This window comes from Populus alba, chromosome 14 (assembly GCF_005239225.2).
Source record: "Populus alba chromosome 14, ASM523922v2, whole genome shotgun sequence".
Classification (NCBI taxonomy): domain Eukaryota; kingdom Viridiplantae; phylum Streptophyta; class Magnoliopsida; order Malpighiales; family Salicaceae; genus Populus; species Populus alba.
This window is the reverse complement of record NC_133297.1, coordinates 402,891-430,817: the sequence shown is the minus strand read 5'-3', so window position 1 is coordinate 430,817 and position 27,927 is coordinate 402,891. Positions and strand designations below refer to the sequence as shown.

Sequence of the window (27,927 nt, the reverse complement as noted above, 5' to 3'; positions counted from 1 at the left end):
AACTGTATAATCCCTATTTTGCCCCTCGCTCTTAGATTAGAAAATAAGCACAAGGAATAAGTCAAGAAAACTAAAAAAATACATTATTCCTCAATAGAGACCAGTGGTGGAAATTGGAAAGCCAGAGAGGGGGGTTAAAGCTATATTTGTTAATGGGATAGGGAAAAGGGACAGAGTTTACTAATGAAAAACAGGAGAGAGAGAGAGTGACAAGAAAGGCGAGAGTTTTTTAGGGGAGAGAAAAAGAAAGAAAGTTTTTTTTTTTTTTTTTTTTTTTTTAGAGAGAGAGGTGGGCTGAGTTTAATTGGATTTCTTTTTTGTTGGAAACAGAGCACAACAAGGAGAGACCCACTTCGAAGTTAAGTGGGTAGCTAGGGGGGGCGTAGGATAAGCAGAAGCTGAAGAAGATAACCTAGAGAGTTTGAGTCTTTCAAGCTCCCTTCACATCCTCTATCTCTTACTTGGTAGTGTAGTAGTGGTTGCTGCTATGCTTATGCTTTAACCTGCATCAAAGGGGCGTAGGACAAGGGAGATTTTGCTCTGGTTCTTTCTGGGTTTCTTTTGTTTTTAGTGAAGATGGGTTCTTGCGGATATGGTGGTGGTGCTCATTTCAGCAGAAGCAGAGTGTTGGTTTTGCTTTTTTGCTTATTGGGTTTGATTTCACTATCTTGCGCTGCTAGATTGAGTGTATCAAGACAGAAACTTGAGGTTCAAAAACACTTGAACCGCTTAAACAAGCCAGCTGTTAAAAGCATTGAGGTACCTTTTCCCCTCTCCTTGAAGCTCTGTTTGGTTACTGAGAAAGTGAGGGAAAATGTGTTTCTAAAGATGTGTTCTTTCCTCTCTGGTTGCTAAATGGTGTAAGAAGTTAGCTCAAGTTAAGCCTAATAGTGGATTTATGGGGTTAGCTACTACACTTATTTTCCGTCGGTTTCTTGCATTTTCTCAATGCTAAAAAATGGGTAAAGAAAGTAATGTTTTTTCATTAAATCTCCTTTTTTTGTTCTGTGATGGCCATCAAAGTTCTTGATTTTTTTTAAAATTATATTGTTTTGAAACAGCAATGATGTTTTATACAATTTTCCTCCTCTCTTTCTTTCTTTCTCTCTCCGTATAATGATGTCCTTTTTGGAGAGTTATTGAAACAGTAAAGAAAGCAACAGAAGCAAGAATTTACTCAAGACTGCAAATTTTAATTGCTTTTGGTACTTTACATTTTTCTCAGCAACCAAGCAAAACATAAATGCAAGTGGGCACTGTGGTTTCTCTTGTAGTTTCATGTACATGTGGACTCAAGACCTCACTGATACACTTAACTCCTAGCATGACTTGGTAATTTGTTGGGCTGGCAAACTCGGGGTATTACTGCAAGATTTCTCATTATCTCTCTTGTATTTTTGATGGCTATACAGAGTCCAGACGGGGATATAATTGACTGTGTTCACATGTCTCATCAGCCAGCTTTTGATCACCCTTACCTCAAAGACCACAAGATTCAGGTCCATCTTCTTCAGTCACTACTTCAAAGTTTATCCCCTTTTCATGTTTTTGGTTTTTGCTGTTACTGATTTTATGTTTTGGTTTTCTTTTTGGTTAATTAGATGAGACCGAGTTACCATCCAGAAGGGCGGGTCTTTGATGACAGCAAGGCGTCTACAGAATCCAAAGAAAGAAAAAATCCTGTCACTCAGCTGTGGCATGTTAATGATAAATGCCCCGAGGGTACTGTACCCATTAGAAGAACAAAGGAGGATGATGTTTTAAGAGCTAGCTCTGTGAAAAGATATGGCAGGAAGAAGCACAGAGCCATCCCCCAGCCGAGGTCCGCAGATCCTGATCTCATAAATGAAAGTGGCCACCAGGTAAAGTTTCTTACTTTTATTCCTTTTATACCGTATATATTTATTGAAAGTCATATTAAAGTATCTTTAGCGACCCACTTTGTTGATTATGTCATGCTCTATTTGTTTCAAATGCTCATTTTCCTGTGGCAATTTCTTTGGGGTGATTAGCATGCAATAGCTTATGTGGAAGGGGACAAGTACTATGGTGCAAAAGCAACCATCAACGTATGGGAACCCAAAATTCAACAACCTAATGAATTCAGCTTGTCTCAGCTGTGGATATTGGGAGGTTCCTTTGGTCAAGATCTCAATAGCATTGAAGCTGGTTGGCAGGTATTATCCCAACTAGTTTAATCCTACTTCATCTATACTGGCCAGAAATAATTGAACTTTATAATGGAGACCGTACATCTTCCATTATTTTAATGCTTGCAATGTGAATGGAAACAGGTTAGTCCAGATCTGTATGGTGATAACAACACAAGGCTCTTCACCTACTGGACTGTGAGCTTCTAATCCTGTCACTCCTTCAATCAATCTTATAATTTTCATGGATTATTAGCGAATAGATTTTACTCAGCTGTTTTTCTTTCGCTAATATCACAGAGTGATGCATATCAAGCCACGGGTTGCTACAATCTCCTTTGCTCAGGCTTCATTCAAATCAACAGTGAGATTGCAATGGGTGCAAGCATCTCTCCTGTTTCTGGCTTCCGCAATTCCCAATATGATATTAGTATACTTGTCTGGAAGGTAAAATCCAAGGCCCTCACATTCCCATTCAGCCCAAAGTTGAATATCTAAAGACCAAGTCGTTAGTAAGATTTTCAATATATAGTAGCCAAAGATAATATTAGAGTAACAGATGCTCTGAATGGTTCAAATTTATGTGAAGATGCATCTTTGGCCATATTAGAATATACTTTCATGTATATAATAGAGGCCAGAGTGTCAGAACATCATTTTGGTGCAGGTGCTGAGAATCTTTTGGCATTATGCTTTGATCATTGATTTTCCAACTCACTGAATTGATAAGAGGACATCGATACAGAAATAATAGATGCCATTCACCTTCCAAGGTAGTGCTTGAGGCATGGCTTCTACTGTAGCTATATATTCATACTGCCTTGCCCAGTAGGCCTGCTGCACCTATTCCCTATCTACACTGTTGCTCGCTGAAGCACCCATTTAACTTGGTTATTTTGGAACTTCTGCAGGATCCAAAGGAGGGGCACTGGTGGATGCAATTCGGCAATGACTATGTGCTGGGTTATTGGCCTTCTTTCCTGTTCTCATACCTAGCAGACAGTGCTTCCATGATTGAGTGGGGAGGTGAGGTGGTGAACTCAGAGCCTGATGGTCGGCACACCTCCACTCAAATGGGCAGTGGTCGTTTCCCCGAGGAAGGGTTTGGTAAAGCAAGTTACTTCAGGAATATTCAAGTTGTTGACTCCTCGAACAATCTCAAGGCCCCTAAAGGGATTGGCACCTTCACTGAGAAATCTAACTGCTATGATGTTCAAACTGGCAATAATGGGGATTGGGGCCGTTACTTTTATTATGGGGGGCCTGGTAGAAATGAAAATTGTCCATGAAGTAAAACACCCTCCCATTTTCACCCCCAACACATTCTCTCTCCCTATGTATCATTCAACCTAGTGCAATGCCTCTCCCTCTCTTGTATACCTTTTTTTTTTTTTTTTTTAGTTTTTACTATTAGGTTGGGTTACTAAACATGTGACATCTCTGAAGCGGGAAGTTTTGACTCTTGTTTTTTCACCAAGATTCTCCTTGTAAGTGACTGGGGGAAGCGGCCAAGTTTCTCAAAAAGCTAAAAGAAACAGGCCTTTGTTTGGTCTCTGTTTTTCTATTTGTTTGTTAACACTCCTTGGAGTGGCTTGTTAATGAATGAATCAACTTCTTCTCTCCTATCTCGCCCCCTCAAAATATTCAAGTTTGCCACATGTTTCTCTTTGTACCTCCACTTTAGAATACAAAAGTAGAGAAATGAAGGGTGGAAAGGACTAGGGAGCTGTGAGGGTTGAAGAATATTCTCATTCGAGAAATAAAAAATGGAAAAAGAAAAGATTCTCTGGATGACAAGTGTTGCTTGTGAATGGATGAATGGCAGTGCACGTTTCATGGTGTCCCTTTACTTTTTGTAAAGAGAGCTCAACAACCCAGCCATCTTCACCTAAAACTGACCAGTTAAGTAGTGATAAATTGCTTTGCCAATCCTTCATTCCCCGGAATGCATGACAGGTTCTTCCATTTTCTTAATGGCTTCCAGTTAAAGATTCCTTAATGTAGAGCATATAAAAGAAGATAGATTTTTCAAGATCGGCATGATTAATTAATGAAGATGCTAAAATGTCATTTTCTGCCAACAACCTAGAATGTGCAGGAACACATGGACTGCAAGCCTTTGAGATGGGGTTTGCCATGTGAAAAGAGTGGAGAATGTCAGTGCTCAGATTCATTATTCAAGGTCTGTTTTAGGGTTGATTAAGATTTAAGAACTGCCAAGAAATCAAAGTGAGAATTATCGTACATGGACTTTTCAAACTAGATCCAGCTGTTCCAAGACAAATCCCAGGTAAAATATTTCAGCCGTGGCTAGAGAACAACCCAGGGTTTCCCACAGCACTGTTACCAGTCAAGAAATCTTGTTCAAAACCACAAACATGCATTCCACAAGATATCCTTTTCTCTTTTTTGAACAAGAAGAGATAACTCCATGCTGACCAACTCCATAGTTGATAGACTGTCAACACAGTAGCAGTATCTACAATGCAGAAGCATGGGATTACCAGATCTATCAAGTATGGATGCAGCATAGGCATCTTCTTGTCCACATGAACAAGCACATAATTAAACATGGTGATGCATTGGCACAGTGCAGGGAAGAGAGTTGCATGTGTGCACTAAAATGTACTCAAAAACAGTCAACTGCAGAATCTGGCTTCATGATATCACATAAGTTGCTCCTTTAAAAGGTAATTAAGGTGATCTCTTCAACTGATTTTTCTTCTCTCTTTGGGCTCGCTCCAAGAAAAAACAAGTGGTTAAGCATATTCTTCATGAAAAATTAATTTTTTTATATTTTAAAATTGTTTTAAAATATTAATGTCAAAAATAAATTTTAAAAAATAAAAAAAAAATTATTTTAATATATTTTTAAATAATTTTTAAAAAAAAAACAGCCGGTAACTGATTCCCAACCTCCTAAACTATCTTTAAGTGCCTAAAATGGAAAGTGACGATGGGAAATTTATTTATTTAGTGACTCGAAGTGTGAACATTGGCAAAAAAAATGAAAGAACGTAAAAGACAAGATGGGGCCTTGGACCCCTTTTGTATCCCAAAAAAAAAATAAAAAATAAAATAAAAAACAAGAAAACCATCACAGAGCAACCGCAGGCTGCAAGAACATGACGAGGACCGGGGGGACCAGAAATCAGCAGCAGCAGAAATTCCAGGCAATAGGCCGGTGCTGAAGGCCTCACGCGAGTACGATTTCTCGCACCTATAGATCGGCAACCAGAGAGTTTTTCTTGCGGGAATCGTACTGGAAGTAAAAGGAACAATCCTACAAGTAAAAGGAGAAGGAAAATCCAGAAAAAAGAAGCCTTTCATGTGGCAGAGACAGAGCATTGAACCCAGCAACTCAACCTGAAAAAAACTAGGTCTCTGAGTTGAGGAGTTCTGAGTTCTCTTCCTGAGTTTTATCATTAAACACTCCCAGCAACGATACATAATGCATAAATGATAATGATTGTCCACTGAGAATTAACTTGGAAAATAATTATAATTTAAGAAGCTGAATAAAAAAAAAAAAAAGCAGAAAGAAATTAAATGAATATACTCATTAATTTTTTATAAAAAACTACTGATAATCAAGTAGTATCATTAAATCAAAAGTACAGAGTGAGAAACAGACATGATTTTTTTTTGTTTGTTTATTTATCTGAAACAGCGCCTCTGAATCAAACAGACCGTAGGCTGGGTCATCATCTGGCCGAAGACATGGACACCACTATATTATTTGCCTTTTAAATTTCTCACCACTTGCAGAACCCAGACCTGCACGTCCCATTCTCAGCTAGCTTGGTATTCGCATCAGACTTGATTTTCACGTGCCAAGGCCGGAACAGAGGACTTCACTGCACAGATTGCGATCGGGCTAGTTTTGATGCCATATATGTCACAACAATAAAACTTGAAACTCATCTTCATTGCTTTGGATTGAAAATATAATTTTAATTAAAGAGAATGAACACATTTCGACTAAAAAATTTAAAATTTTGTTGATTTATTGGTAACAGTATTCGACGAACCAAGAACAGTTAAGGTTATTCTGATCAGTTAAAGGAGGGAAGGTTCAGAGAAATGCCAGAAAGTGGCCATCGTTTTCCTTACAAACTCTCTGTCTCTCCCCATTCTGCAGTAGCTAGAGGCTTTAAGCTATCATTCAATGCTGACCATGCTGCTTGAATCTACCAATATTCATCGTCTTCTCTAACCTTGCTCTTACCTATTCAATGTTGAATACGCAGGACTGGTCTTTCATGCATGGGGGCATTCTGCATTGAATACCAGCTAGATATCCAGCTCCTATCATTAAATCCTTAATTCTCACCATAGTTCAAGATCCTCAACAACTCTCATTTTGAACATTAAATCATGTCAAGTTTTTATCTTTCAACGATTCTAATCATTCCGAGCATCCTGCATGCATATATTTGCTGGAAAGTGCTCCAAGATGGCGATTCTGAATGGTGTTCTAGTCGAGATGTGCTTTGTTTTCTCTTCATCGCTTTTGATTCATGAAAGTTTCTGTGTTTTTTTTAGTATATTAATTAATCAAATACTTTTAAAATTATAATAAAAACATACACAATTTCAACCGATCATGTGACCGTACATACATCAAAGGTCTGTTAACTTAAAATTGCCTCTTTTCCTAGCACTTGAAAATTAGTAAATAGATTGACTGTTTACATACATCCCTTACTGCCTATACGAGACAAGAATATTTATACACACATCATCTTTGAAGAATCTTTATGGCACCCATGTTTAAAATCAAACTTGTTATTACATCTATGAATGTAGATGTACACTTCTTGGAAAAGAATTCAACGACGAGATTTGAATTCAATGCATTTAGGCTAAATGAATAATTTTCTTGCCATTTAAACGAATCCCTCCATAACCGACTTGAGATTTCTTCGATAAATTGGTAATGAGTTACTTATTGTCAACCTTTATTTTTTTTTTTAGTTTAACGTGGGTATCCGGGTCAGCTTGCGTGCATCTCGACTAATCCCACAGGCCTTGAAGTTAACGACCATGTAAGCCTTCAGTGACCATCATATGAGCAATCTAGGACTCGAACCTGAGACCACAGAAGGAGCAAACTTCTTAATCCCAAGCTCTTACCACTGGGCACCACTTAAATGATTATTTTCAACCTTTTTTTTCAATGTAGTAGATGGTGTTTATTTTTTTTTATGTTTTAAAAATATATTTTTAAATATTATTATTTTCATGTATTTTAAATTATTTTTTAATATGGTTTTAGATCATTTCGATATGTTGATATTAAAAATATTTTTTTAAATAATAAATAAAAATATTATTTTAATATATTCTAAAAAAATAATTTAAAAATCACACTTTCAAAAAATAATTAAATAACATATAACTATCTTTATCAACTTATATTTAAAGATTCATGTTATATATAAATAAATTAGTTTGACATTAATTATAAGCAAAGCAACAAATTAAACTTAATCCTATTACATCACCATCCAATTCCAAATTGGGATTTGGATTTGCAAGAGAATTTCTACAGCCAGGTTTCATCACATGACTGCCTAATCATCTTGGTTCTTAAGTTGGTCACAAGTCTTTTTCTATTTAGAATTTATTTAAAAAAAACCATCCCAAGATTCTTTACCTCATTAAATAAATCAAGCTTTGAAAACACAAATTCTCTGCCTGCTAAATTAAGAAACTTACTTCCCATGACAACAAATCGACCCTCAAATATTAAAAAATAAATAAATAAAAAGCACCTTTCTTTTTCCAAATTCAGGTTAATTGTCTGCAAAATCAAACAAGCATGTGCACCATTGAGAATCTCGCACCCATCCTCAATCCATAGCAAGTGAGACTCACTAACCCTCATTTCAAGCCATGACTGGCGAGTGCAATGCACTTGCTTTTTCTGAGATTGGGCATGGTTCATATTCAGACAGAAACATAGCTGTTATTTTTTTAACCACTCTACTGCCTTTACTTGTGCTTTCCAGTCTTCTTGTCTTGTTTTTCTCTTTCTCTGTCTATAGACTCATACTCTCTCTCTCTCCAGAGAGAGAAAAAAAAAAAAAAAGGAAGAAAACACCCATCTTTTTTTCTTCACATTCCACGCATAGCAATAGGGTTTTTTTAACTTTACTCTCTCCCTCTCTCTCCCCTTTCCTGGAGCTGAGAGATCCTCAAAGAAGATAAAACCCAATCAATCAAACACCAGACAAAACTTACCAAATCCTAAAGTGGCTGTAACATTTCCCACCCTTTTCATCTTCTTCACCTGTATAGAAGCAACAAAACCCTAGCTAGAGCTCAATTATTTGAAGACCCTTTTGAATTATGATCCATTAGTACTCCAAGATGACAGTTTTTAGATGAATTAAGGATACGATGCTGTTGCCCATCAAGCTCAATTCACTCTACTAGGTAAAAATCCCATTTTTCTGCACCCTACATTGGTTTTCTTCATGCGGGTTTCAATTCTTTTCAGTATGGTTATGATTTTTTTTTTTTATATAATTCTGGTACTTTATTTATGTTTCCATGTACGTAGTTAAAACCCACTTAATTCCCTCTTTCATTAGTGTTCTCCATTTTGGGCAATACGTTTTATTTATTTTTTTTTCTTTTTGGCTCACTGTTCCTTTTTTTCTGTGCGTATTGTGAAAAATTGGTGTTGGTATTTATGCATGTGGGTGTGCATTAGGTTGGAGAGTGGAGCCATGGAAGGCGACCAGCACGGGATTGTACTGGCCTGTGCTATTTCAGGGACCCTTTTTGCCAGTTTGGGTTTGGGTTCGTGTTGGATTCTATGGGCTGTGAATTGGAGGCCATGGAGGATTTATAGGTAATTCTGGATGGGCAACTTTGGAAACTTCTTATTATCTTATTACCAGGCTTGCCAGAATGATTGAAGTACATAGATTTCATGTGGGGCTTTATAGCAAGTAATGATTTATGGTTGATTATTAGGATTTGAGGTTGCATCATATAATATAATATGTTGGATTGTAATTCAGATTGTGGTTTTAATTGTAGCCTTTCTGTGGTTCGTTAAATGTGTCATTAATTGAACATCAAGGCTTCATTTGGTGTGTGATTGAAAAGTAGTTGGTTGTTTTCGATTATCAGGAGATGTACTATGGAACAGAAAGCCGGTTTAGCCGGTTGTTTAAGTAAAAAGTTTTCCTCTTATTAAAAAAGAGAATGTTTTTATAGGTTTAGAGAAAATGAAAATAGAGAGCTCTCCACAGCTTTTTGCACTATTTTTTTTCGTGGATCTGCAAATGGCTCCACTAAAACTTTCTGATACATCAATCTTGTATCTTTAAAGTGCCCTTCAGCCTCAATCCTTAACTTGTTTCTTGTTTCCGTAGCATTGTTGATATCTGGGAACCTAGAATGACATGTGAATAGAGGTGGAATTATGATCAGTAAACCATTCATGTTCCTCTGCTATAGAGTTTCTTTTTCTTTGTGTCCATGTTTAGCCTTCACTTGTGTACTCTTTTAGTTTCCCTATTTTCAGCTTATTTATGAAGTCAATGTGTTATACTATAAAAACATGTGTACTCTGTTTATTGGATTCTGTCCTTTTTACATCATCTCATCCTTGGTTGACATTTCTTGTTTCAGTTGGATCTTTGCCAGAAAATGGCCATATATCCTACAAGGCCCTCAGCTGGGCATATTATGTCGTTTTCTCTCTCTTTTTGCATGGATAATTGTTGTATCTCCGGTTCTAATGCTTATCATGTGGGGAAGCTGGTTAATTGTAATATTGCATCGCGATATAATTGGTCTGGCTGTAATCATGGCTGGTACTGCTCTTCTGTTGGCATTCTATTCAATCATGCTCTGGTGGAGAACACAATGGCAAAGTTCAAGTATGTGTATCTGTATCCTCTTTATCTTTTAATTATGTTTTCATTTTTGAGCTGGAAAACGAACTTTTCTCTATTTGTCCATTGCGGAATTTGTATGGCGAGCCTGTCTTTGGTGGCAGAGATTTGCATTTTAATTCTCTCTAAAATTGATTTTATTTGGCATTTAATTTCATGTTAAACATGTTATTCTGCATGCATTCCTGTGATTGACAAGTTTCTGAGTGGTTAAGAACTTCCTCAAGTCAAGAGCAAAACCATTCGCTCTTTTTATTTATAATTAAAAGTAAAAATAATTGGAAGATAGATCGTTCTATTGAGAATGGGGCAGGTTTCACTCCTAAATTCTGCTTCCATGGAAATAATTTTCTCTGCTGGAATTTCAATTTTTGCTCAAGTGAACTCCAATCATATGTTTATTTTTGGTGATCATCTTGAATGGTTAAGCTTTGATTGTATCATTCTATTTCTCTTCAAGTTGAAATTACAATACTCCATAAGAGATCCAAAATTGAATTTGGATTTTAAAAGGAAGCTAATGAATGAGCATGGTGCTTGTGGAAGTTAATCCCTCATGTTGTGATTGGGAAAAAGGCTTTTTTTGTTGTTGGATATATTTTTTAATAACTACGAGAAAAAGAAGAAGTTATGGGAGCATTAGCACATGAAATCTCCGACGTTGTATTGTATTGAGATAAATTGGTTCATGTCAGACAATGCTGATGCTTTGTTGGTGAGATTGAGATACATGTGTGATAGAAACGGTGTACTAATATTAAATGGGTTGATGACCACAAGTTTTAGGAATGAGGGATTGTCTGGTAACTCGGTTTTGTTAGATTGGGAGACTATTAGGAATGCATTCACTAGATATTTTGGGAATAAAAGAAAAAATCAACTTTTCACTTTCTTGCTGGAATTTGTGGAGAAAAAAACCTTAAACTGCCATGAATGAGCCAAAGATTTGGGTTTCAAGCAACATGGCATCTATGAAAGTTGAAACCACAACTATTGACTATTTTGTCACATTAAGATAACTTTATTCCGAACCTCTTGTATGCTCCTCAGATAAACAAATTAATAATGAGATATAGAGGGAATGTGAAAGTTAATTTGGAAAGTATCAAGGAGTTGGAACTATTTCTGGTGAAGTATCAGGGAGTTGGAACTTGGAGCTAAAGGAAATACGAGGAAGTGGCAGAGGAAGCAGCTTAACTGAAATGGAGATTTGGAAAGATGTGAGAAGCTCAATAACGAACAAGAGGAAAATTGTTATGACTAGCTAAGTTGCTTATGGTTTTCACATGAAAGGTCATGTACAAAAAAGTGGATGATAAAAATCTATTGAGAACACTGATTTGGGAATATAATTATATAAGCAGACGCTACATTTCAGCTTGAAAATGACTAGTGAGATAATTATATGTAAGTAACAATGAAAACAAACAGCTAGAGTTGTCAATTTTAGAACTAAAATAAGTATCTTAGGATAGCCATAACTTTAACATGGTTTGTACGTGGTATGATTAAACGGTTAAAACTCAATATAAGATCATTCAAAATAGGGTGTCTTGGGAATTTAATAGCTCATTACTGCTATTATTACCCAATGAACTTCCATTACCTTAAGCCACGTGTTAACAGAGAACACGCGGATTGTCATGGAAATAGAGCTGGTTTTGGTTTGCACTTGAGCTCCATATGTATTTCTATCTGTAGGCTGCCTAGTGGTCCATATGAATCTATTTGCGATGAGCCCACACTAAAGGAGGACATTAAGACATGTAAGCTGCACATCAATAATTTTTTTATTTGTATCAGTGTTAAGTACTACTATCTTTATCTGTAGGTGGGCTTTATCTGTGCTAATAATTGAAGTTTGCTTTTATCATTGGATAACTGAGCCCTTCATATTGTTCTTTGAAATTTTCCTTTGATTTCTCTTGCTTTTGATTTTGACCTAACTTCTTTATTTCGGCTCTACAGGGGCAGTCATTGATTTCTCCTGCTTTTGATTTTGGCTTAACTTCTTTATTTTGGCTCTACAGGGGCAGTTGCTATTCTTCTTCTTCTGGCTGTTGCCCTTCTCTGTGCATATGAATTATGTGCTGTGTATGTTACAGCTGGAAAAAATGCTTCTCAGCGATATTCACCCTCCGGTTTCTTTTTTGGTGTATCAGCTATTGCCTTGGCAATTAACATGCTCTTTATTTGCCGAATGGTCTTTAATGGTAAGTCGTGCTTTATCTTTTCATGCCAGACATTATTTTGCATCAATTTTGTTCTAGAGATGTAATTGCACTGTGATGACATGATTTCCAGGACTTGAGTCTTGTTGATGCAATAAACTTTGGTTTCTGTTATCTGTTGTGTTGTAATAAATTTATTTTTTTTCCTTCTGTTTCCTCAATGCCTGAAGGGAATGGCTTAGATGTGGATGAGTATGTGCGGAGGGCATACAAATTTGCTTATAGTGATTGTATAGAAATGGGTCCAATTCCTTGCTCTCCAGAGCCACCTAACCCCAATGAATTATACCCTCGGCAATCCAGCAGGTAAGCCATATGATCAAGCTTTGTATCTTAGATATTTTGAATAATGTCTTGGTAGTTAGTGCTGGATCTTCATCTTGTGTAGGCATATCTAGAGTTGGGGCAACCTTTTCAGGTGGTCTTGTTGATAACTGGATTTTATTTATAACTTGCTTGATGATAAGTAGGGAGAGTGCATGACTCTGGGTTGTGAGGGTTGGTTAAAATGGTTCAACATCCTTTTGAGGTCTTAAATTATTAACTAGACATTTTTTGCCTAGCTGGTCTAATATGTTAATTAATTGTCTTCTTTTCAATGTGTTTATAGGGCTTCACATCTTGGATTTCTATACTTTGGCTCGCTTGTGGTTCTTCTCGTCTATTCCATTTTATATGGTTTTACAGCAACAGAAGCACGCTGGCTTGGGTTCATTACATCAGCTGCTGTCATTATTCTTGGTATCCTGTTTGTGACCATGGTTATTCATGTTTTGCCTTCTTCATTGCCTTCTATGCAACTTTAGCTATCCCCCTGGTGCTAATTTCTTGTGGTTAACTGTTATGCAGATTGGAACATGGGGGCATGCTTGTATTGTTTCCAGCTTCTTCAAAGCCGTGTGGTGGCACTTTTCGTTGCTGGCACATCTCGAGTTTTTCTTATATGCTTTGGGGTGCATTACTGGTTTGTTCTAGACACTTTTTCTCAAACATGATGTGTAAATTTGTCGGTTTCCGTTGCTATCCCTTGTCATAGTCACCATCCTGTTTCTTTGCTTCAGGTATTTGGGTCATTGCATTAGTTATGCTGTTGTAGCATCTGTGCTGTTAGGTGCTGCTGTTTCTCGTCATTTGTCAGTCACAAATCCTTTAGTTGCTAGAAGAGATGCCTTACAGAGCACAGTGATTCGCCTCAGAGAGGGTTTTCGCAGAAAGGAACAGAACACTTCATCTAGCTCTTCTGAAGGTTGTGGCTCAAGTGTAAAACGTAGTAGCAGTGTTGAAGCAGGTCCACTTGGTAACATTGTTGATTCTGGTAACCAGTCCACAGTGCAGTGTACAACTGATGCTAGTAACTGGAATAATGTTCTATGTCGAAATGCCAGTTCTCATGAGGGGATCAATAGTGATAAAAGCACAGAAAGTGGAAGGCCAAGTTTAGCATTACGTAGCAGTTCTTGTCGTTCAGTTGTCCAAGAGCCTGAAGCGGGGATGTTTGGGGATAAGTTTTTTTATCAGAATAATTCCCTAGTGGTTTGCTCTAGCAGTGGTCTTGATAGTCAATGCTGTGAATCTAGTGCATCAAATTCTGCAAATCAACAACTGTTAGATTTGAACCTTGCTCTTGCCTTTCAGGAAAGGTTGAATGATCCCAGGATTACATCTATGCTGAAAAAGAGGGCAAGGGAAGGTGATAGAGAATTGGCTACTTTACTGCAGGATAAGGGACTGGATCCTAATTTTGCCATGATGTTGAAGGAGAAGAACTTGGATCCCACTATCCTGGCATTACTCCAGAGGAGCAGTTTGGATGCAGATAGAGATCATCGTGACAATAATGATATCACAATTGTTGACTCAAATAGCGTTGACAATGTTATGCCCAATCAAATTTCTCTGTCAGAAGAACTAAGGCTTCAGGGGCTTGAAAAGTGGCTTCAGTTGTCTAGATTTGTTCTGCATCACATAGCAGGCACTCCTGAGCGAGCATGGGTGCTCTTTAGTTTCATCTTCATTGTGGAAACAGTTATTGTGGCAATTGTTCGTCCCAAGACAATTAAAATTATAAATACAGTACATCAACAGGTGAGTGGAGTATGTAAGATTTTTTCTTATTTATTTATTTTCTTAGACTTATGCCTGATTAATGATAGTAAACAAAAAGCATGTTCAAATTTGATGAAAAAATTTATATTGCAGTTTGAGCTTGGGATTGCAGTATTTCTATTATCTCTTGTTGTTTGCTCAATCATGACTTTTCTTCGGTCACTTCAAGTAGAAGAGATGGCCATGACATCAAAACCTCGCAAGGTAGATATTATTGAACATCCCAATTTCATTCTTTCTAAATGGTCAATTCAAATCCAAAGTCCAAAATTTTTAATGCTAGTCTGTGATTTGGTTTTTTAACAGTCCAAGTACCACTATCTTCATTTCTTTTTTTTGCTATTGTGTTGTGTCCCGTTGCGTTGCACTAGAAGATGGATTTGTTTTGTTTATTTGTGTATGTGTATAAATCCATATAAAATTTGCCTCTTTACACTCTTACTGTTAGCCTGTCTTTATACTGTTTAAAGTTTTTTCTGTGATTATATGGGACTTGCATCAGAATTCTTGGTGTTCTTATGTCTTCTTTAAACCTCTTTGTTTCTCAGTATGGTATTATTGCATGGCTGCTTAGCACTGGTGTTGGATTGTTGCTTTCCTTCTTGAGGTATGCTAAATATTCACAATCCACTTAATTCCATTATCATTTTAGAATTTTCCTATCATGGCACCTTGTTTTTTCTGTATATAGCTTGCTTTGTGAATGATTTAATGACATGTTATGTGTGGCAGTGCACCACCCACTTTGTAATGAGTTAAATCTTTTTCCTGTTCTGCAGCAAATCGTCAATGCTTCTAGGATTATCCTTGACTGTTCCACTCATGGTGGCTTGTCTTTCTGTTGCAATTCCTATTTGGATTCACAATGGCTACCACTTTTGGCCTCAAGTGCAGTCTGCAGGTCATGCTGGAAATCATCGTCCTCCTGGTACAAAGGAGGTTTGTTCATTCTTGCCCTTCACCCTTCACCTTTGATTTCACATAATTATTCAAGAATAAGATCTATCATTTTGGAAGTAGATGTTTCAAAAAAGTTTCCATCCTTTCCTTTTTTAATATTTTTATTATTGTGCTCGTTCTTTAGGAACTTTGGTTTGCAAAATTAAACCTTTATTGATTCTAGTTAATTTTCTCGTCTTTGCTAGGGTATTGTTCTTATTGTTTGTACAATAGTATTTATTGGATCCGTGTTAGCTTTGGGTGCTATTGTGTCTGCAAAGCCGCTTGATGAATTGGGATACAGGGCATTGACCACTGGTCAGAAAAGCTTCAGTTCTGCTTATGCATCACCAGCATACCTTGGTTGGGTGATGGCATCTGCAATTGCTTTAATAGTCACTGGTGTGCTACCAATTGTTTCATGGTTTGCAACATATCGGTTTTCCCTGTCTTCTGCTGTATGTGTTGGGATATTTGCAGGTAATTTGTCTATACTTGCTCGGTCTTTAATGTTTGCAATTTAGGTCTATCATAAGTTGGCTGGGTCAGCATGTGGATTTATCTTACCCCCTGTTTCTGTTTTGGTAGTTGTTCTTGTGGCATTTTGTGGTGTGTCCTATTTGGAAGTTGTCCAATCTAGGGATGACCAGGTTCCAACAAAGGGTGATTTTCTTGCTGCCCTACTTCCTCTTGTGTGCATTCCAGCATTGCTATCACTTTGCTGTGGATTGCTTAAATGGTGAGAATTATTGTATTCAACATTAATTCATAACTGAAGTTTACTTCTCAAACCATGACTGGATATTGTTGTACTGCTGCAAGTGAGCATTTGTTTGGCTATTTAATGTGCTGTAGAAACTGTTTACAGGAAAGACGATGATTGGAAACTTTCTCGAGGTGTATATATATTTGTTATTATTGGTCTTCTTCTTCTGCTTGGTGCAATATCTGCTGTTGTAGTTGTGGTTAAGCCATGGACTGTAAGTGGGGTTTTTTATGCATCAATGAATTTTACTATCTTTGAGATGCAGTGTACCTATTTAACTTGCTTTATTTTTTCCCTCAATTGCAACAGATAGGGGTAGCATTCCTCTTAATTCTTCTCCTGATCGTACTAGCTATTGGTGTTATCCATCATTGGGCTTCAAACAATTTCTATTTGACCAGGACACAGACGCTCTTTGTTTGTTTCCTTGCTTTTCTTTTGGGCTTGGCAGCATTTCTTGTTGGATGGTTTGGAGGTGAAAACAAATATCATGACTAACCGATACCATTTGCTTAGACCCTAGTCTTGGACATAGCTTACTTGAACAATGACAACCATCCAGTGACTTCAAATTTCTTACCTTTCTTTTCAGGAAAGCCTTTTGTAGGAGCATCCGTTGGTTATTTTGCATTTTTGTTTCTTCTTGCTGGACGAGCATTGACTGTAAGTTTCACCACATTAACTTCATTCAAGTTTTGACTGTAATATTTATTCTTTATTCTTTCATTTTACAAAATGGGTTTAATTTTTCTCATTTATTCTTTTATTTTCTCTCTTCTCGCATGTGTGTCCCTGCAGGTCCTGCTGTCACCACCCATAGTAGTTTATTCACCACGAGTACTGCCTGTTTATGTTTATGATGCCCATGCAGATTGTGGAAAGAATGTCAGGTTTGTCATCTATTCTCTGTTGTTCTTCTCTCATTTGTTCATAGATTTCTTATTCTTCTGTCATTTATTTTCTATTATAATCTTTGATATCCATATGTTGGCTCTCTGCACTAAATCTCCATTCTTTATTCATATCTATTGATTGTGCATCACCTCTTAAACAGCGGTGCATTTCTCATGCTTTATGGGATCGCTTTGGCAACTGAAGGATGGGGTGTTGTTGCCAGTTTGAATATTTATCCACCATTTGCTGGTGCTGCTGTATCTGCAGTTACTCTTGTTGTATCCTTCGGGTTTGCTGTCTCACGTCCATGCCTGACTTTAAAGGTTTGCATGCTGATCATATCCAATCTCCAATGAGTTGATTTGACTTGATGTCAGTCTGCAAGTATTTTTTCTTATTCTTGTTTTAATATTTTATGAAAGGAGTTACTTTGTATCTTCATCCCTAGCAATGTTTATTGGGTTCAGTTAATAACATTCTCTTATATCTCCAGATGATGGATGATGCAGTTCATTTTCTCAGCAAGGATACCATTGTTCAAGCAATTACACGATCTGCTACTAAGGTGTGTTTGATTTTGTATTTGAAACTGATCCACAGTCAGCATCTGATTTGCGTGGTTTAAGTATATTACTCAGATTAACAAAAACTTGGGGTGGCGAAATGCTTCAATCCTCACACCTGCTACAGTTAAATTGAGTCCATGAGATGTATGTTTTCACTAGGTCATGCCCAGGCTATTATGTATAAATATTTGTGAATGTCTATATGTGTTCATGCAGCTGCTTGAGACGTGTTATAAAACATAATAATCCACCATAGTTTTTAGCTTTCTTTATCTTGTATGGTGAAAGGTTTTTCAGGCTTATGCTCACTTACTACTGAACTGTGATGCATTTACTATGTTTGTCATGCAGACAAGAAATGCTTTGTCTGGAACATATTCTGCACCTCAGCAATCTGCTAGTTCAACAGCTCTTTTGGTTGGGGACCCTACGGCTGCACGTGATAAGGCAGGGAACCTTGTGCTTCCTAGGGATGATGTCATGAAATTGAGAGACCGTCTAAGAAATGAGGAATTGCTAGTGGGATCTTTCTTCTGCCAGATGAGATACCGAACATTTCGATGTGAATCAGCTAGTGGTTTAGATCACAGAAGGGAAATGTGTGCCCATGCACGAATTTTGGCTTTAGAAGAGGCAATTGATACTGAATGGGTATATATGTGGGACAGATTTGGTGGTTACTTACTTCTTCTGCTTGGTTTGACTGCTCAAGCAGAAAGAGTACAGGTACATCAGGGTTTTGTGATAATTACTATATTTATTTTATCGCTACTCAGAATGCATGATTATAGTTCTGCTGTTGTAGGATGAGGTACGCTTGAGGCTTTTTCTTGATAGCATAGGTTTCTCAGACCTAAGTGCCAAGAAAATCAAGAAGTGGATGCCAGAGGACCGTAGGCAATTTGAAATTATTCAGGATAGGTGACAACATTCTCACATATTCTTTTTTTCTTTTTTCTTCCATGTGAGGAATTACCCTTTCCATGTTTCTAAATTTCATTCTGGATTTTGTAGCTATCTGAGAGAAAAGGAGATGGAAGAGGAAATCTTAATGCAAAGACGTGAAGAGGAGGGCAAGGGTAAAGAAAGAAGGAAGGCCCTTTTGGAGAAGGAAGAACGCAAATGGAAGGAGATTGAAGCTTCTCTCATTTCCACAATTCCTAATGCTGGCAGCAGGGAGGCGGCAGCCATGGCAGCTGCAGTGCGTGCTGTAGGAGGTGATTCTGTTCTCAGTGATTCCTTTGCACGGGAAAGGGTTTCAAGCATTGCCCGTAGGATACGCACAGCTCAATTAGCTCGCCGAGCACTGCAGGTCAATAGCCCTGTTCTGTAAACTGGTTCTCCAATGTTTACCTTCTGCCCTTTGTTTTTGATATTATCTGATATGAATGCTGGCATTTCTTCCATATTTGGATGATGTACCTTCCCGTATTTGATATAGATTAGCTGCACATTGAATCTGGGTTTTGAAACCAAGACTAATAATGGATAGACTAATAGTTTAACAATTGATGCAGCAGAGGCTGTTCTGAAAATGTTGTGCAATTAAATGGGTTAGCTTTAATATACTGATTAGTAGCTGACAAATAATCAGTGAAATGAGACCTGAATATTTACCTCCCAAAAACTAGCTAACACTTGAGGAATAACAGAAAAATACAGGAAGTTGGTGCCCCAACTTCTGGAAGTTGAGGACTTTCCAGGTCTTGTTTCGCAGAGCAGGGGCTGTACCTGCAAGAAAATATCTCAAATTGCCCTAATTTTTCCTTGAGTCACCTGCTACTTCATGATCTATAAAGCTAATTTCTGAAATTGTGCAAGGATGTCACCAATTCTGTTGTGAAATATGAATCTACTAACTCTTAATGTTGCTGGCAGACCGGAGTTACAGGTTCTGTATGTGTTCTTGATGATGAACCAACCACAAGTGGCAGGCACTGTGGTGAGATCGATCCCAGTGTATGCCAAAGTAGAAAGGTCAGTTTTTCCATTGCTGTTATGATCCAACCTGAGTCTGGACCAGTTTGCCTTCTAGGCACTGAATTTCAGAAGAAAGAATGCTGGGAAATTCTGGTGGCTGGTGCTGAGCAAGGTATTGAGGCTGGACAGGTTGGGCTTAGATTAATCACTAAAGGTGATAGGCAGACAACTGTTGCCAAGGAGTGGAGTATCAGTGCAACAAGTATTGCGGATGGAAGGTTAGGAAGTTTTTTGTTTGCAAGTTACTTTGAATCTTAGTGCTTGAGGTCTTACGCTTTTGCTTCCATGTTACTTTCCATGTATTCTTGTACTTGTTTTTTTTTTTTTAATCTTTAATTGAAGTTTGGAACTCCAAGATGTGTTATACTTCTAGGGTTTTATTTTTTTCCAGCATTTTGTGATTTCTATTTATCTACAGATTCAATGTTACTTGGGTTTAATAATTCTTTGCAGGTGGCATATTGTGACAATGACAATTGATGCTGATTTGGGTGAAGCAACTTGCTATATGGATGGTGGCTTTGATGGTGACCAAACTGGGCTACCATTGTCTGTGGGCAGTAGTATCTGGGAACAGGGGACAGAAGTTTGGGTTGGTGTTAGGCCACCAATAGATATGGATGCATTTGGAAGGTCAGATAGTGAAGGAGCCGAGTCTAAGATGCATATAATGGATGTTTTCTTATGGGGAAGGTGCTTAACTGAAGATGAGATTGCCTCGCTTCACACTGCGATAGGCTCAACGGAGTTTGGTATGATTGACTACCACGAAGATAATTGGCAGTGGGCAGATTCACCCCCCAGAGTATGTTTTGCAGTTAATGTTTCTTATTATGGTGAACCACGTGAAATTTCAATAATGGAAAGAATATTTTATATGCAAGGTTGAAGTCCTTTACTAATCTTTGCTTTTCATGTTCACTTAGGTTGATGAGTGGGATAGTGATCCTGCAGATGTAGATCTTTATGATAGGGATGATGTGGATTGGGATGGGCAATATTCAAGTGGGAGGAAAAGAAGATCAGATCGTGAAGGAGTGGTGATAGATGTTGATTCTTTTGCTAGGAGGTTTAGGAAACCTAGGATAGAAACCCAGGAAGAAATTAATCAACGAATGCTTTCGGTTGAATTGGCTGTTAAAGAAGCCTTGTGTGCTAGAGGAGAAGCAAATTTTACTGATCAGGAGTTTCCTCCGAATGATCAATCATTATACATGGATCCTGCAAATCCCCCTTCAAAGTTGCAGGTTGGTTCTTTTGGCCCTGTAATTACACATTGTTTGGTGTATTTTATTGTTTTTTTCTAACTTTGTTTTGGAGTTCAAAACTAGGTTGTCTCTGAGTGGATGAGGCCTGTGGAAATAGTTAAGGAAAGTCGTCTAGACTCCCACCCATGCTTGTTTTCTGGGGCTGCAAATCCCTCTGATGTTTGTCAGGTCTGGTCTCTACTCGTTGCTTGACATGCAAATTTTTTTTCACTGCACTGATCATCTCTGTATTTCGAATCACCTTAATTGAATGTCTCAAAATTCTTAAGAACTGTCATGGTTATGTAATAGGGTCGTTTAGGTGATTGTTGGTTTCTAAGCGCTGTGGCTGTTCTAACGGAGGTATCACGAATATCAGAAGTGATTATTACCCCAGAGTATAATGAAGAAGGAATTTACACGGTTCGCTTTTGTATTCAGGTAGCAGCTTGTAGTTTCTTTTGGTAATAATACATTTTTCAATAATGCATTTAATGAAAATAATACAGTTACTTGGCTTTCTGTCCTTTGATATATATATGATGTTTGGATTTATGATTCAGCTGTGCTTTATAGGGGCAAAATGTGAGACATTGTGATGTATTATAGATTTTTTTTTTCAATTTTCAATGTTGTATTGAAATAACAAGAACCAGTTGAAAATGCATCCCAAAGTTGTTTAAATTACTCTTATCTGCTGACTAGAACTTAATCTTTGATGGTTAGACTTGCCTTCGGTATACTGGTGATTTGTGCGTGAGAAAACCTGTATCCAAAACTGTTCTTTTACAGACTTGGCTAGTTTCTCACTAGCCTGGAGAAGATCCCATTGTTTAGTGATAAAGTAATTCTAATGTACCTTTTGGTAGACAATTGTCATGTTAGCTGTCATGGAACTAGGAGAGATGTCAACTATCATCTGTTTGGATGTCAATGCTGCCAGACTTTAAGTGGAGCACTCTCCCTCTGACGAGACTATGTCAATTAAGTGCCATTCTATTAGATGCAGCTTCCCTGAGCTTCACTTAAGAACTGGCAATGCTTTCCCTGGGACTTGGCCCTGGTGTTCAAGTGGTGAGGTGGTTTTGGGGTAGGTCTTGAGAATCTTTAGAGCCATAGACAGTGGTTTTGCATGATGTCATTCCCGAGTCGTTCTATTATAACCTGGTCCCTACTGGGTTCTGCTTTTCATTTCTGAATACAATGCACGACCCCTTTTTTCCTCTAATGTTGCTTCATTTCCTGTTAAATTAGCTAACAGACATATTTAGTAAGACTGCTTCCTGATTGGTTATTGTTGTAATTGTTTTGGTTATCATGTTCTTATCAACATTCTGTTTTGCAATCTCCTTGTAGGGTGACTGGGTCCCAGTTGTTGTTGATGATTGGATTCCATGTGAATCACCAGGTAAACCTGCATTTGCTACCAGCCAGAAGGGTAATGAACTCTGGGTTTCTATATTGGAGAAAGCATATGCCAAATTGCATGGTTCTTATGAGGCATTGGAGGGTGGGCTTGTTCAGGATGCCCTTGTGGACCTTACTGGAGGTGCTGGTGAAGAGATTGACATGCGGAGTGCTCAGGCCCAGATTGATCTTGCAAGTGGTAGACTGTGGTCTCAATTGTTGCGCTTTAAACAGGAAGGCTTTCTACTGGGTGCAGGGAGTCCATCTGGTTCTGATGTTCACATTTCTTCCAGTGGTATTGTGCAGGGCCATGCATACTCTTTGCTGCAGGTAATGCAAGCTTGCATCTTTCTTTATCAATCCTGTACCAGCTGAAGAAGTCTTGGTGGAAGTTGACACTCTTATTAAATTATTCAGGTAAGAGAGGTGGATGGCCATAAGCTTGTTCAAATTCGAAATCCATGGGCTAATGAAGTAGAGTGGAATGGACCTTGGTCTGACTCATCTCCTGAATGGACTGATAGGATGAAGCACAAGTTAAAGCATGTTCCACAGGTACTTAGTTTTGGCATGTTTTCCTTTTCATATCATGGAGAGTAAAAAAGTTAACAAGCACAGTCCTTTAGTACTATTTGGTAAGGCATGCATGACATCATGAGTGCATTTGTTCTGATCACCATCATGCATGACTAAATTATTGTCAAAAACCTAATCCTATCTTGTTGAACAGTCCAAAGATGGTATATTTTGGATGTCCTGGCAAGACTTTCAAATCCACTTCCGGTCAATATATGTATGTCGTGTATACCCCCCTGAGATGCGGTATTCTGTTCATGGCCAATGGCGAGGCTACAGTGCTGGTGGATGCCAAGATTATGCTTCCTGGAATCAAAATCCACAATTCCGATTGAGGGCCACTGGTCCAGATGCATCATTACCAATTCACTTGTTCATCACTTTAACTCAGGTGTGCTCAAGTGAAGGACTTTCAGGAGGATTTCTTTTTTAAATCCATTGCACTTGAATATCTTTACTGAGTTCATGAACTCATCTAATTTCCTGTGTTTAGGGTGTGAGTTTCTCTAGAACAGCAGCTGGTTTCAGAAATTACCAATCCAGTCATGATTCAATGATGTTCTACATTGGAATGAGGATTCTGAAAACTCGTGGTCGCCGTGCTTCCTACAACATTTACCTACATGAATCAGTTGGCGGGACAGATTATGTCAATTCTCGAGAAATATCATGTGAAATGGTTTTGGATCCTGATCCAAAAGGTTACACAATTGTACCCACAACTATACATCCCGGGGAAGAAGCACCATTTGTTCTCTCCATTTTCACCAAAGCATCAGTAATCCTGGAAGCTTTGTGATAATCAATGATGGCTGTTCAGTTGTTTTCTTGTCCTTTGGGCTGCGAGCTTACCTGCTAGATTTTGCAGTGCTTGGGTTGTTCATAGTTCATGTACCACCCAGAGGCAGGTTTTGTTGAACCACAAATCAGTGTGCAGAGGGAAGGTAAATTGTGTCTCCAGTTTCTTCTGTCCATTTTGCAGTGCATCTTCTATGCTTCTACTTCCCTTCTGTTTTTGTTCTCAAGAAGTTTGGTAAAACACCAAACTTTCTACTTTTGTCATGTTTCTCTCTGTATCAATGTTGAGTTACGATGGATGGATTTGAAGTTGTATATTTGGCAGTCTCTGCACAATGTGGTTCTCAGCTGCCTGGATGGCCTGTGAAGAAAGCAAGCAAGCCTTTTTTGGACTTGATTACCAGCACCAAATGGATTTGAATGCACTTTGGTAGATGCGAGAGCTTATTGCGTCGGATCTGGAGGGTTGTCAAAACTGGTTTAAATCATTTTCTGCCACCTTCCGAGGGATGTCTGGCACGGTTAATTGTACATGTGTAGGTATGTAATTTGTAAGAAATATAGGTCTGATCATGTAAATGAAGCGGGGAAAGAGAAAGGTTGAAAAGAAATAGGAAAATAATCACTAACGCTAGCTCTAGGTGAAAACCAAAAAGCATGGTAGCTGGAGAAGGTTTCAGCTGCAGTTTTGATGTGCTTTGTATTCTGAACAAGTTATCACTTGTAAAAAGTCTTTATTTTTGCAATATAATCATTTGTTATTTGATTTGGTAATTGTCAGCTTCAATTTTTAATTGTTTCCTTTTCACAACCATTGCATCGACTATGATGGTAATTCAAACTGTAACCTGTAAGCCCGTTCTTTCATCTTGACTGGAACAGTCCTTTAATTTCCTCTGAACTTAAAATGAGGTAGAGAAGTTTATGCATATATCATCAAACTGCTCATGAGGCATAAACCCTAAATCTGGCCAGGGAGAATATGCTACTGTCTTGACCTTGTACTTAGCCATCTCTGCATTAAATGAAAAGGAGAGAAATACAACATTCTATGGCAGTAGTAATCAGTTTCGTGATCAAGTGCTACAACCCATGACCGTTAGCATATATTCTTTTGAGTGGCCTTCGATTTTCAATGCAAAGCAAATCGTAGCTGCAGGGAACCCGTGAAATGAAATAAAAGCAAACCAAAGAACCATAAAAAGCAGGCAAAAGCATCAATAAAGGGCCGGAAAAAGGTGACAAAAATAATATTTTATATTCCAAATATCAAACTGACAAAGCAAATTACAGGCTTACAGCTACAAAAACAACCAAGTGGGAAAGAGACACCTCTACCATTCTCTTTCTATTTTCCTTCCCTTTTCTCCTTCAACAAAAGAAAGGGAACCTTCTGTTTCTAGTCGTCTCTCCTAACTACCAGTGGTCAAAATCTCTCATTCCGAGTCACTTTCCATGCTTCCCATTGCCTTCAATCCTCTAGGTCTCTGCATCAAATAAAAAACCAATCATGAATTTGACCTCTCTGCTGGGAAAGATTGAAGATATCAAGCAAAAGATACAAATCTTGATTATAGCTCATTTTGAATTCAAAATTCAAACCTATTTAACTTTTTTCTGTATTTTTCTGAGCAAGCAGACAATCTGATATAAAGACCAGTAACTAACAAACAGGACATGGAAGGAAATAAAAGAACAAGTTAGTACCTTTTTGGAAGTCTTCTTCTCCCTTACTTCATACCTCTCTTGACACAAATCTGATAACCATGCACCTGGACTTGCCATCTGAGAACACACAAGAGAAATAAAAAAAAATAACATCAACACAAGCTCCCATCAAAAGAAAAGGAAAAGACTTCTCTAATTTTTAACAGTCCCCAAATTCCTTTCTTAGTGTATGTATTGAAGAGACTTACAAGTAAAGTTCGTTGAATCAACTTGGCTCTTTTCTTAGGCCTCTGAGAAGGCTTGCACCCTTTCATAGCCATGAAATCCTCTTCCTTCTCTTTGTTAGACAATGTTATAAACAGTCTGGGCCAAACAACCTTTTCTTCCTTAACAGTATCCACTAAAATCTTGCCATTATCATCCAATCCCAATGATCCCCTTGTTGTGTAGTACCGGTCTTCCTTATCCGGTGACAACGCTGATGACTTCCTATTGTTCGTTAACAAATCAGAATCCCTATATCCAACCACAGCCCAAAAGTAAAATTAGAACTTTTTGACACATTTATTTGAGTGATAATAACAAATGGGACATGAAAGTAAAGAAAACTTTGTGATCTAAGAACATCTAACAATACTCTCACAATTTCGATTTTTCCTAGTTTTCCACAGTTTCTAATCAACCAGGCCAGTTATAGATCAGATAAAACTTCTTTTGTAATTCACAAAAAACCAAAGATCATAAAAAAAGAACGACTTATCAAGCAGACCTAAGTAAATGAAATATGCAAACAAGCAGATTTGCTCACTTGAGCATGTTAGAAACTGAACACTTTCTTCAGTGTATTGACTAGTTACCGACTGGATACAACGACCAAAAAATAAATGTATTGAGCAAAATTCATCTATTCTTAGTTGATGAGGAGAGGAGGAATGGGATTCTTACTTGATGAGGCGAGAAGGAAATTCTTTCTCGGTAGTGACAGCACGAGAAGTAAGTTTCTTCCTGGGCAAAGAATCATTTAGTTTAGATTTATTGGCCAAGTTTTGGGCTTTTTTCACTTTCACACATCTAAGCCTCTTTGTACTTCCCCATTGCAACACAAAATCTGTATCTCCAGCTCCTTGACTCTTCTTCTCCTTATCCTTCTCCTTCTCCATCATCTCTCTTCCCCTCTCTAAACAGCAAAAAATTAGCCCTTACAAATTGTGAGGCGGATATCATTCACTACTATAGAGAGAAAAATCTTCCAATCAAATAGACACCCTTACAATCAGTAACAAATTCAAGAGGAAATTTTGTCACGAACAAACATAACATTGCACAAAGAGTAAACAAGAAACCAACGCGGAGTTCTAAAACAGAAAATTAAAGAGGAATCTAAATAGAAAATACAGTAAATTGAGAGAAAACAAGCCCATTTAAAGAGGAATCAAATAAGGCGACTGACCTCAAGATCTCCAGATAATGCAATAAAAATTGCTCAGAAATTTATCCTATTAGCCTGCATTTCAAAACAGACACAAAAAGAATACCGCGTCAATAAAATCACAAGGCTAAATCAACAAGAAACATAAATTTGTTCTCTGATTGGTTGCTAAGAAACCATAGAAAAGAAACAATAGCATAAGAACTTGGAATCCCCCATCAAGAATTATCGAATCACTTTCTCAGCAACAAAACAGGCAGAGAAAGAGAGAAAGATTACAGTGAAGACGCTTCACTTCATTGCTCAGTTCCAGCAGTAGCAAAAACTTGAAAAGTCTTTTTGTTTGGTCAACGAGAGAAGGGAAAAAAACAGAGACTTTCCAGAGAAAATTGAGAGAGTGAAAGATTAGAGGCTTTAGAATTGTGGGTCTGATTCAGATTTTCAATTTGATGAATAATAAGTTGAAGGATCGGAGCTTTCTCTGTTATCTTCACCAAAAACTGAATACTCCAGTCTGTGTTTCTGTTTCTCTGGCTCTTTATGTTCCAACTTCTTTTTTACTGCTTTCTATTGGTTTGATCATGACCGTCCGATGTCAAATGGACGGCCAGATGACTTTCCCTCCAATTGGGTTAAGGTCTTCAGTTACACGTGACATGGGATGCAAGCACATGACCTTGTGCACTGCCTCCTCTCCTCCCCGCTCCGCTCCGCTCCCAGTGAAATCCAAGATGGACATGGCCAAAGAATTATAGTTCCCTGTTGTTACTCGAAAGTAGTTTTGTGTGTGTATATATATATATATATATATAGAGTTTGTTGTGTTGTGTTATTAAATGCATCTATTTATAGTTTTTTATATAAAAAAATGAATAGCAAGAAGGACTAGGTATCATCTTTGGTGTTTTGAGAATATATAAATTAATATTTTTCTAGCTATTTAGGCTTTGTTTTGAAGGATCGGGGTCAATCCTGCTGACCCATGATCAAAGCTCGCACCAAATTAATTCTCAAATCAATTTTTATAACTATGGCTGCAACAATTACTGCACAGCTTAAAGGAAAACTGCTGCATTCTGTCTTGAAATTGTAAATGAGCATCTCATCATCATCATTCAAATTCCCACAAGGATTACTTAACAGATAGGATATTAACTTACTTGTATACTTAGTGTTGTGTTTGGCAAGTAGCTCACTGTTATTTTGATAAAATTTAATTTTTAGTATTTTAAAATTATTTTTAAATAAAATATA

At 37.7% G+C, this 27,927-nt stretch overlaps 3 protein-coding genes across 6 annotated transcripts; 2 read left to right on the top strand and 1 right to left on the bottom strand.

Moving 5' to 3' along the window:
• The first annotated feature begins 129 nt into the window (after nt 1–129).
• LOC118059336 (protein neprosin) lies at nt 130–3,783 on the top strand. Its single transcript, XM_035072187.2, has 7 exons — nt 130–759; nt 1,413–1,499; nt 1,602–1,862; nt 2,013–2,177; nt 2,295–2,348; nt 2,451–2,597; nt 3,062–3,783. Exons 1-7 carry the CDS (start codon nt 577–579, stop codon nt 3,437–3,439), a joined length of 1,275 nt encoding a protein of 424 aa, XP_034928078.1. The 5' UTR covers nt 130–576; the 3' UTR covers nt 3,440–3,783.
• Nucleotides 3,784–8,172: 4,389 nt separating this feature from the next.
• On the top strand, nt 8,173–24,342 carry LOC118059333 (calpain-type cysteine protease DEK1). 2 transcript variants are annotated; one of them, XM_035072182.2, is made up of 32 exons: nt 8,175–8,591; nt 8,872–9,012; nt 9,801–10,051; nt 12,097–12,279; nt 12,468–12,603; nt 12,908–13,038; nt 13,147–13,261; nt 13,359–14,382; nt 14,497–14,607; nt 14,952–15,010; nt 15,183–15,342; nt 15,549–15,822; nt 15,931–16,081; nt 16,211–16,322; nt 16,418–16,583; nt 16,701–16,771; nt 16,907–16,998; nt 17,163–17,325; nt 17,496–17,567; nt 17,920–18,294; nt 18,374–18,489; nt 18,583–18,880; nt 19,447–19,766; nt 20,002–20,353; nt 20,475–20,795; nt 20,880–20,984; nt 21,108–21,236; nt 22,152–22,532; nt 22,620–22,757; nt 22,933–23,169; nt 23,272–23,722; nt 23,902–24,342. In XM_035072182.2, the coding sequence occupies exons 2-31, from the start codon at nt 8,888–8,890 to the stop codon at nt 23,575–23,577; spliced, it is 6,474 nt and encodes a 2,157-aa protein (XP_034928073.1). In that variant the 5' UTR covers nt 8,175–8,591; nt 8,872–8,887; the 3' UTR covers nt 23,578–23,722; nt 23,902–24,342. The 2 variants fall into 2 exon arrangements, with proteins under 2 accessions (XP_073260582.1, XP_034928073.1); XM_073404481.1 differs by lacking the exons at nt 22,620–22,757; nt 22,933–23,169; nt 23,272–23,722; nt 23,902–24,342 and having other exon boundaries at nt 8,173–8,591; nt 21,118–21,236; nt 22,152–22,291.
• A 471-nt stretch (nt 24,343–24,813) lies between these two features.
• LOC118059334 (uncharacterized) lies at nt 24,814–27,225 on the bottom strand. 3 transcript variants are annotated; one of them, XM_035072184.2, is made up of 6 exons: nt 26,953–27,225; nt 26,695–26,748; nt 26,190–26,474; nt 25,493–25,760; nt 25,284–25,361; nt 24,814–25,063 (listed from the first exon to the last, which is right to left on the bottom strand). In XM_035072184.2, exons 3-6 carry the CDS (start codon nt 26,405–26,407, stop codon nt 25,013–25,015), a joined length of 615 nt encoding a protein of 204 aa, XP_034928075.1. In that variant the 5' UTR covers nt 26,408–26,474; nt 26,695–26,748; nt 26,953–27,225; the 3' UTR covers nt 24,814–25,012. The 3 variants fall into 3 exon arrangements, with proteins under 3 accessions (XP_034928075.1, XP_034928077.1, XP_034928074.1); XM_035072186.2 differs by having other exon boundaries at nt 26,190–26,442; XM_035072183.2 differs by having other exon boundaries at nt 26,190–26,421; nt 26,953–27,222.
• Nucleotides 27,226–27,927: the final 702 nt, after the last annotated feature.

What these genes read in the sequence shown, in the direction of transcription:
- LOC118059336 (XM_035072187.2), top strand. Translation starts at nt 577, where the DNA reads ATGGGTTCTTGCGGATATGGTGGTGGTGCTCATTTCAGCAGAAGCAGA. An exon ending in CAGCTGTTAAAAGCATTGAG is followed by an intron (nt 760 to 1,412) that starts GTACCTTTTCCC and finishes ATGGCTATACAG; the next exon opens with AGTCCAGACGGGGATATAAT. An exon ending in TTAGTATACTTGTCTGGAAG is followed by an intron (nt 2,598 to 3,061) that starts GTAAAATCCAAG and finishes GAACTTCTGCAG; the next exon opens with GATCCAAAGGAGGGGCACTG.
- LOC118059334 (XM_035072184.2), bottom strand. Translation starts at nt 26,407, where the DNA reads ATGATGGAGAAGGAGAAGGATAAGGAGAAGAAGAGTCAAGGAGCTGGA. An exon ending in TTTCCTTCTCGCCTCATCAA is followed by an intron (nt 25,761 to 26,189) that starts GTAAGAATCCCA and finishes GGTTGGATATAG; the next exon opens with GGATTCTGATTTGTTAACGA. An exon ending in AGAAGAAGACTTCCAAAAAG is followed by an intron (nt 25,064 to 25,283) that starts GTACTAACTTGT and finishes TATTTGATGCAG; the next exon opens with AGACCTAGAGGATTGAAGGC.
- LOC118059333 (XM_035072182.2), top strand. Translation starts at nt 8,888, where the DNA reads ATGGAAGGCGACCAGCACGGGATTGTACTGGCCTGTGCTATTTCAGGG. An exon ending in AACACAATGGCAAAGTTCAA is followed by an intron (nt 10,052 to 12,096) that starts GTATGTGTATCT and finishes TTGGCTCTACAG; the next exon opens with GGGCAGTTGCTATTCTTCTT. An exon ending in TCTTGTTGGATGGTTTGGAG is followed by an intron (nt 16,584 to 16,700) that starts GTGAAAACAAAT and finishes CTTTCTTTTCAG; the next exon opens with GAAAGCCTTTTGTAGGAGCA.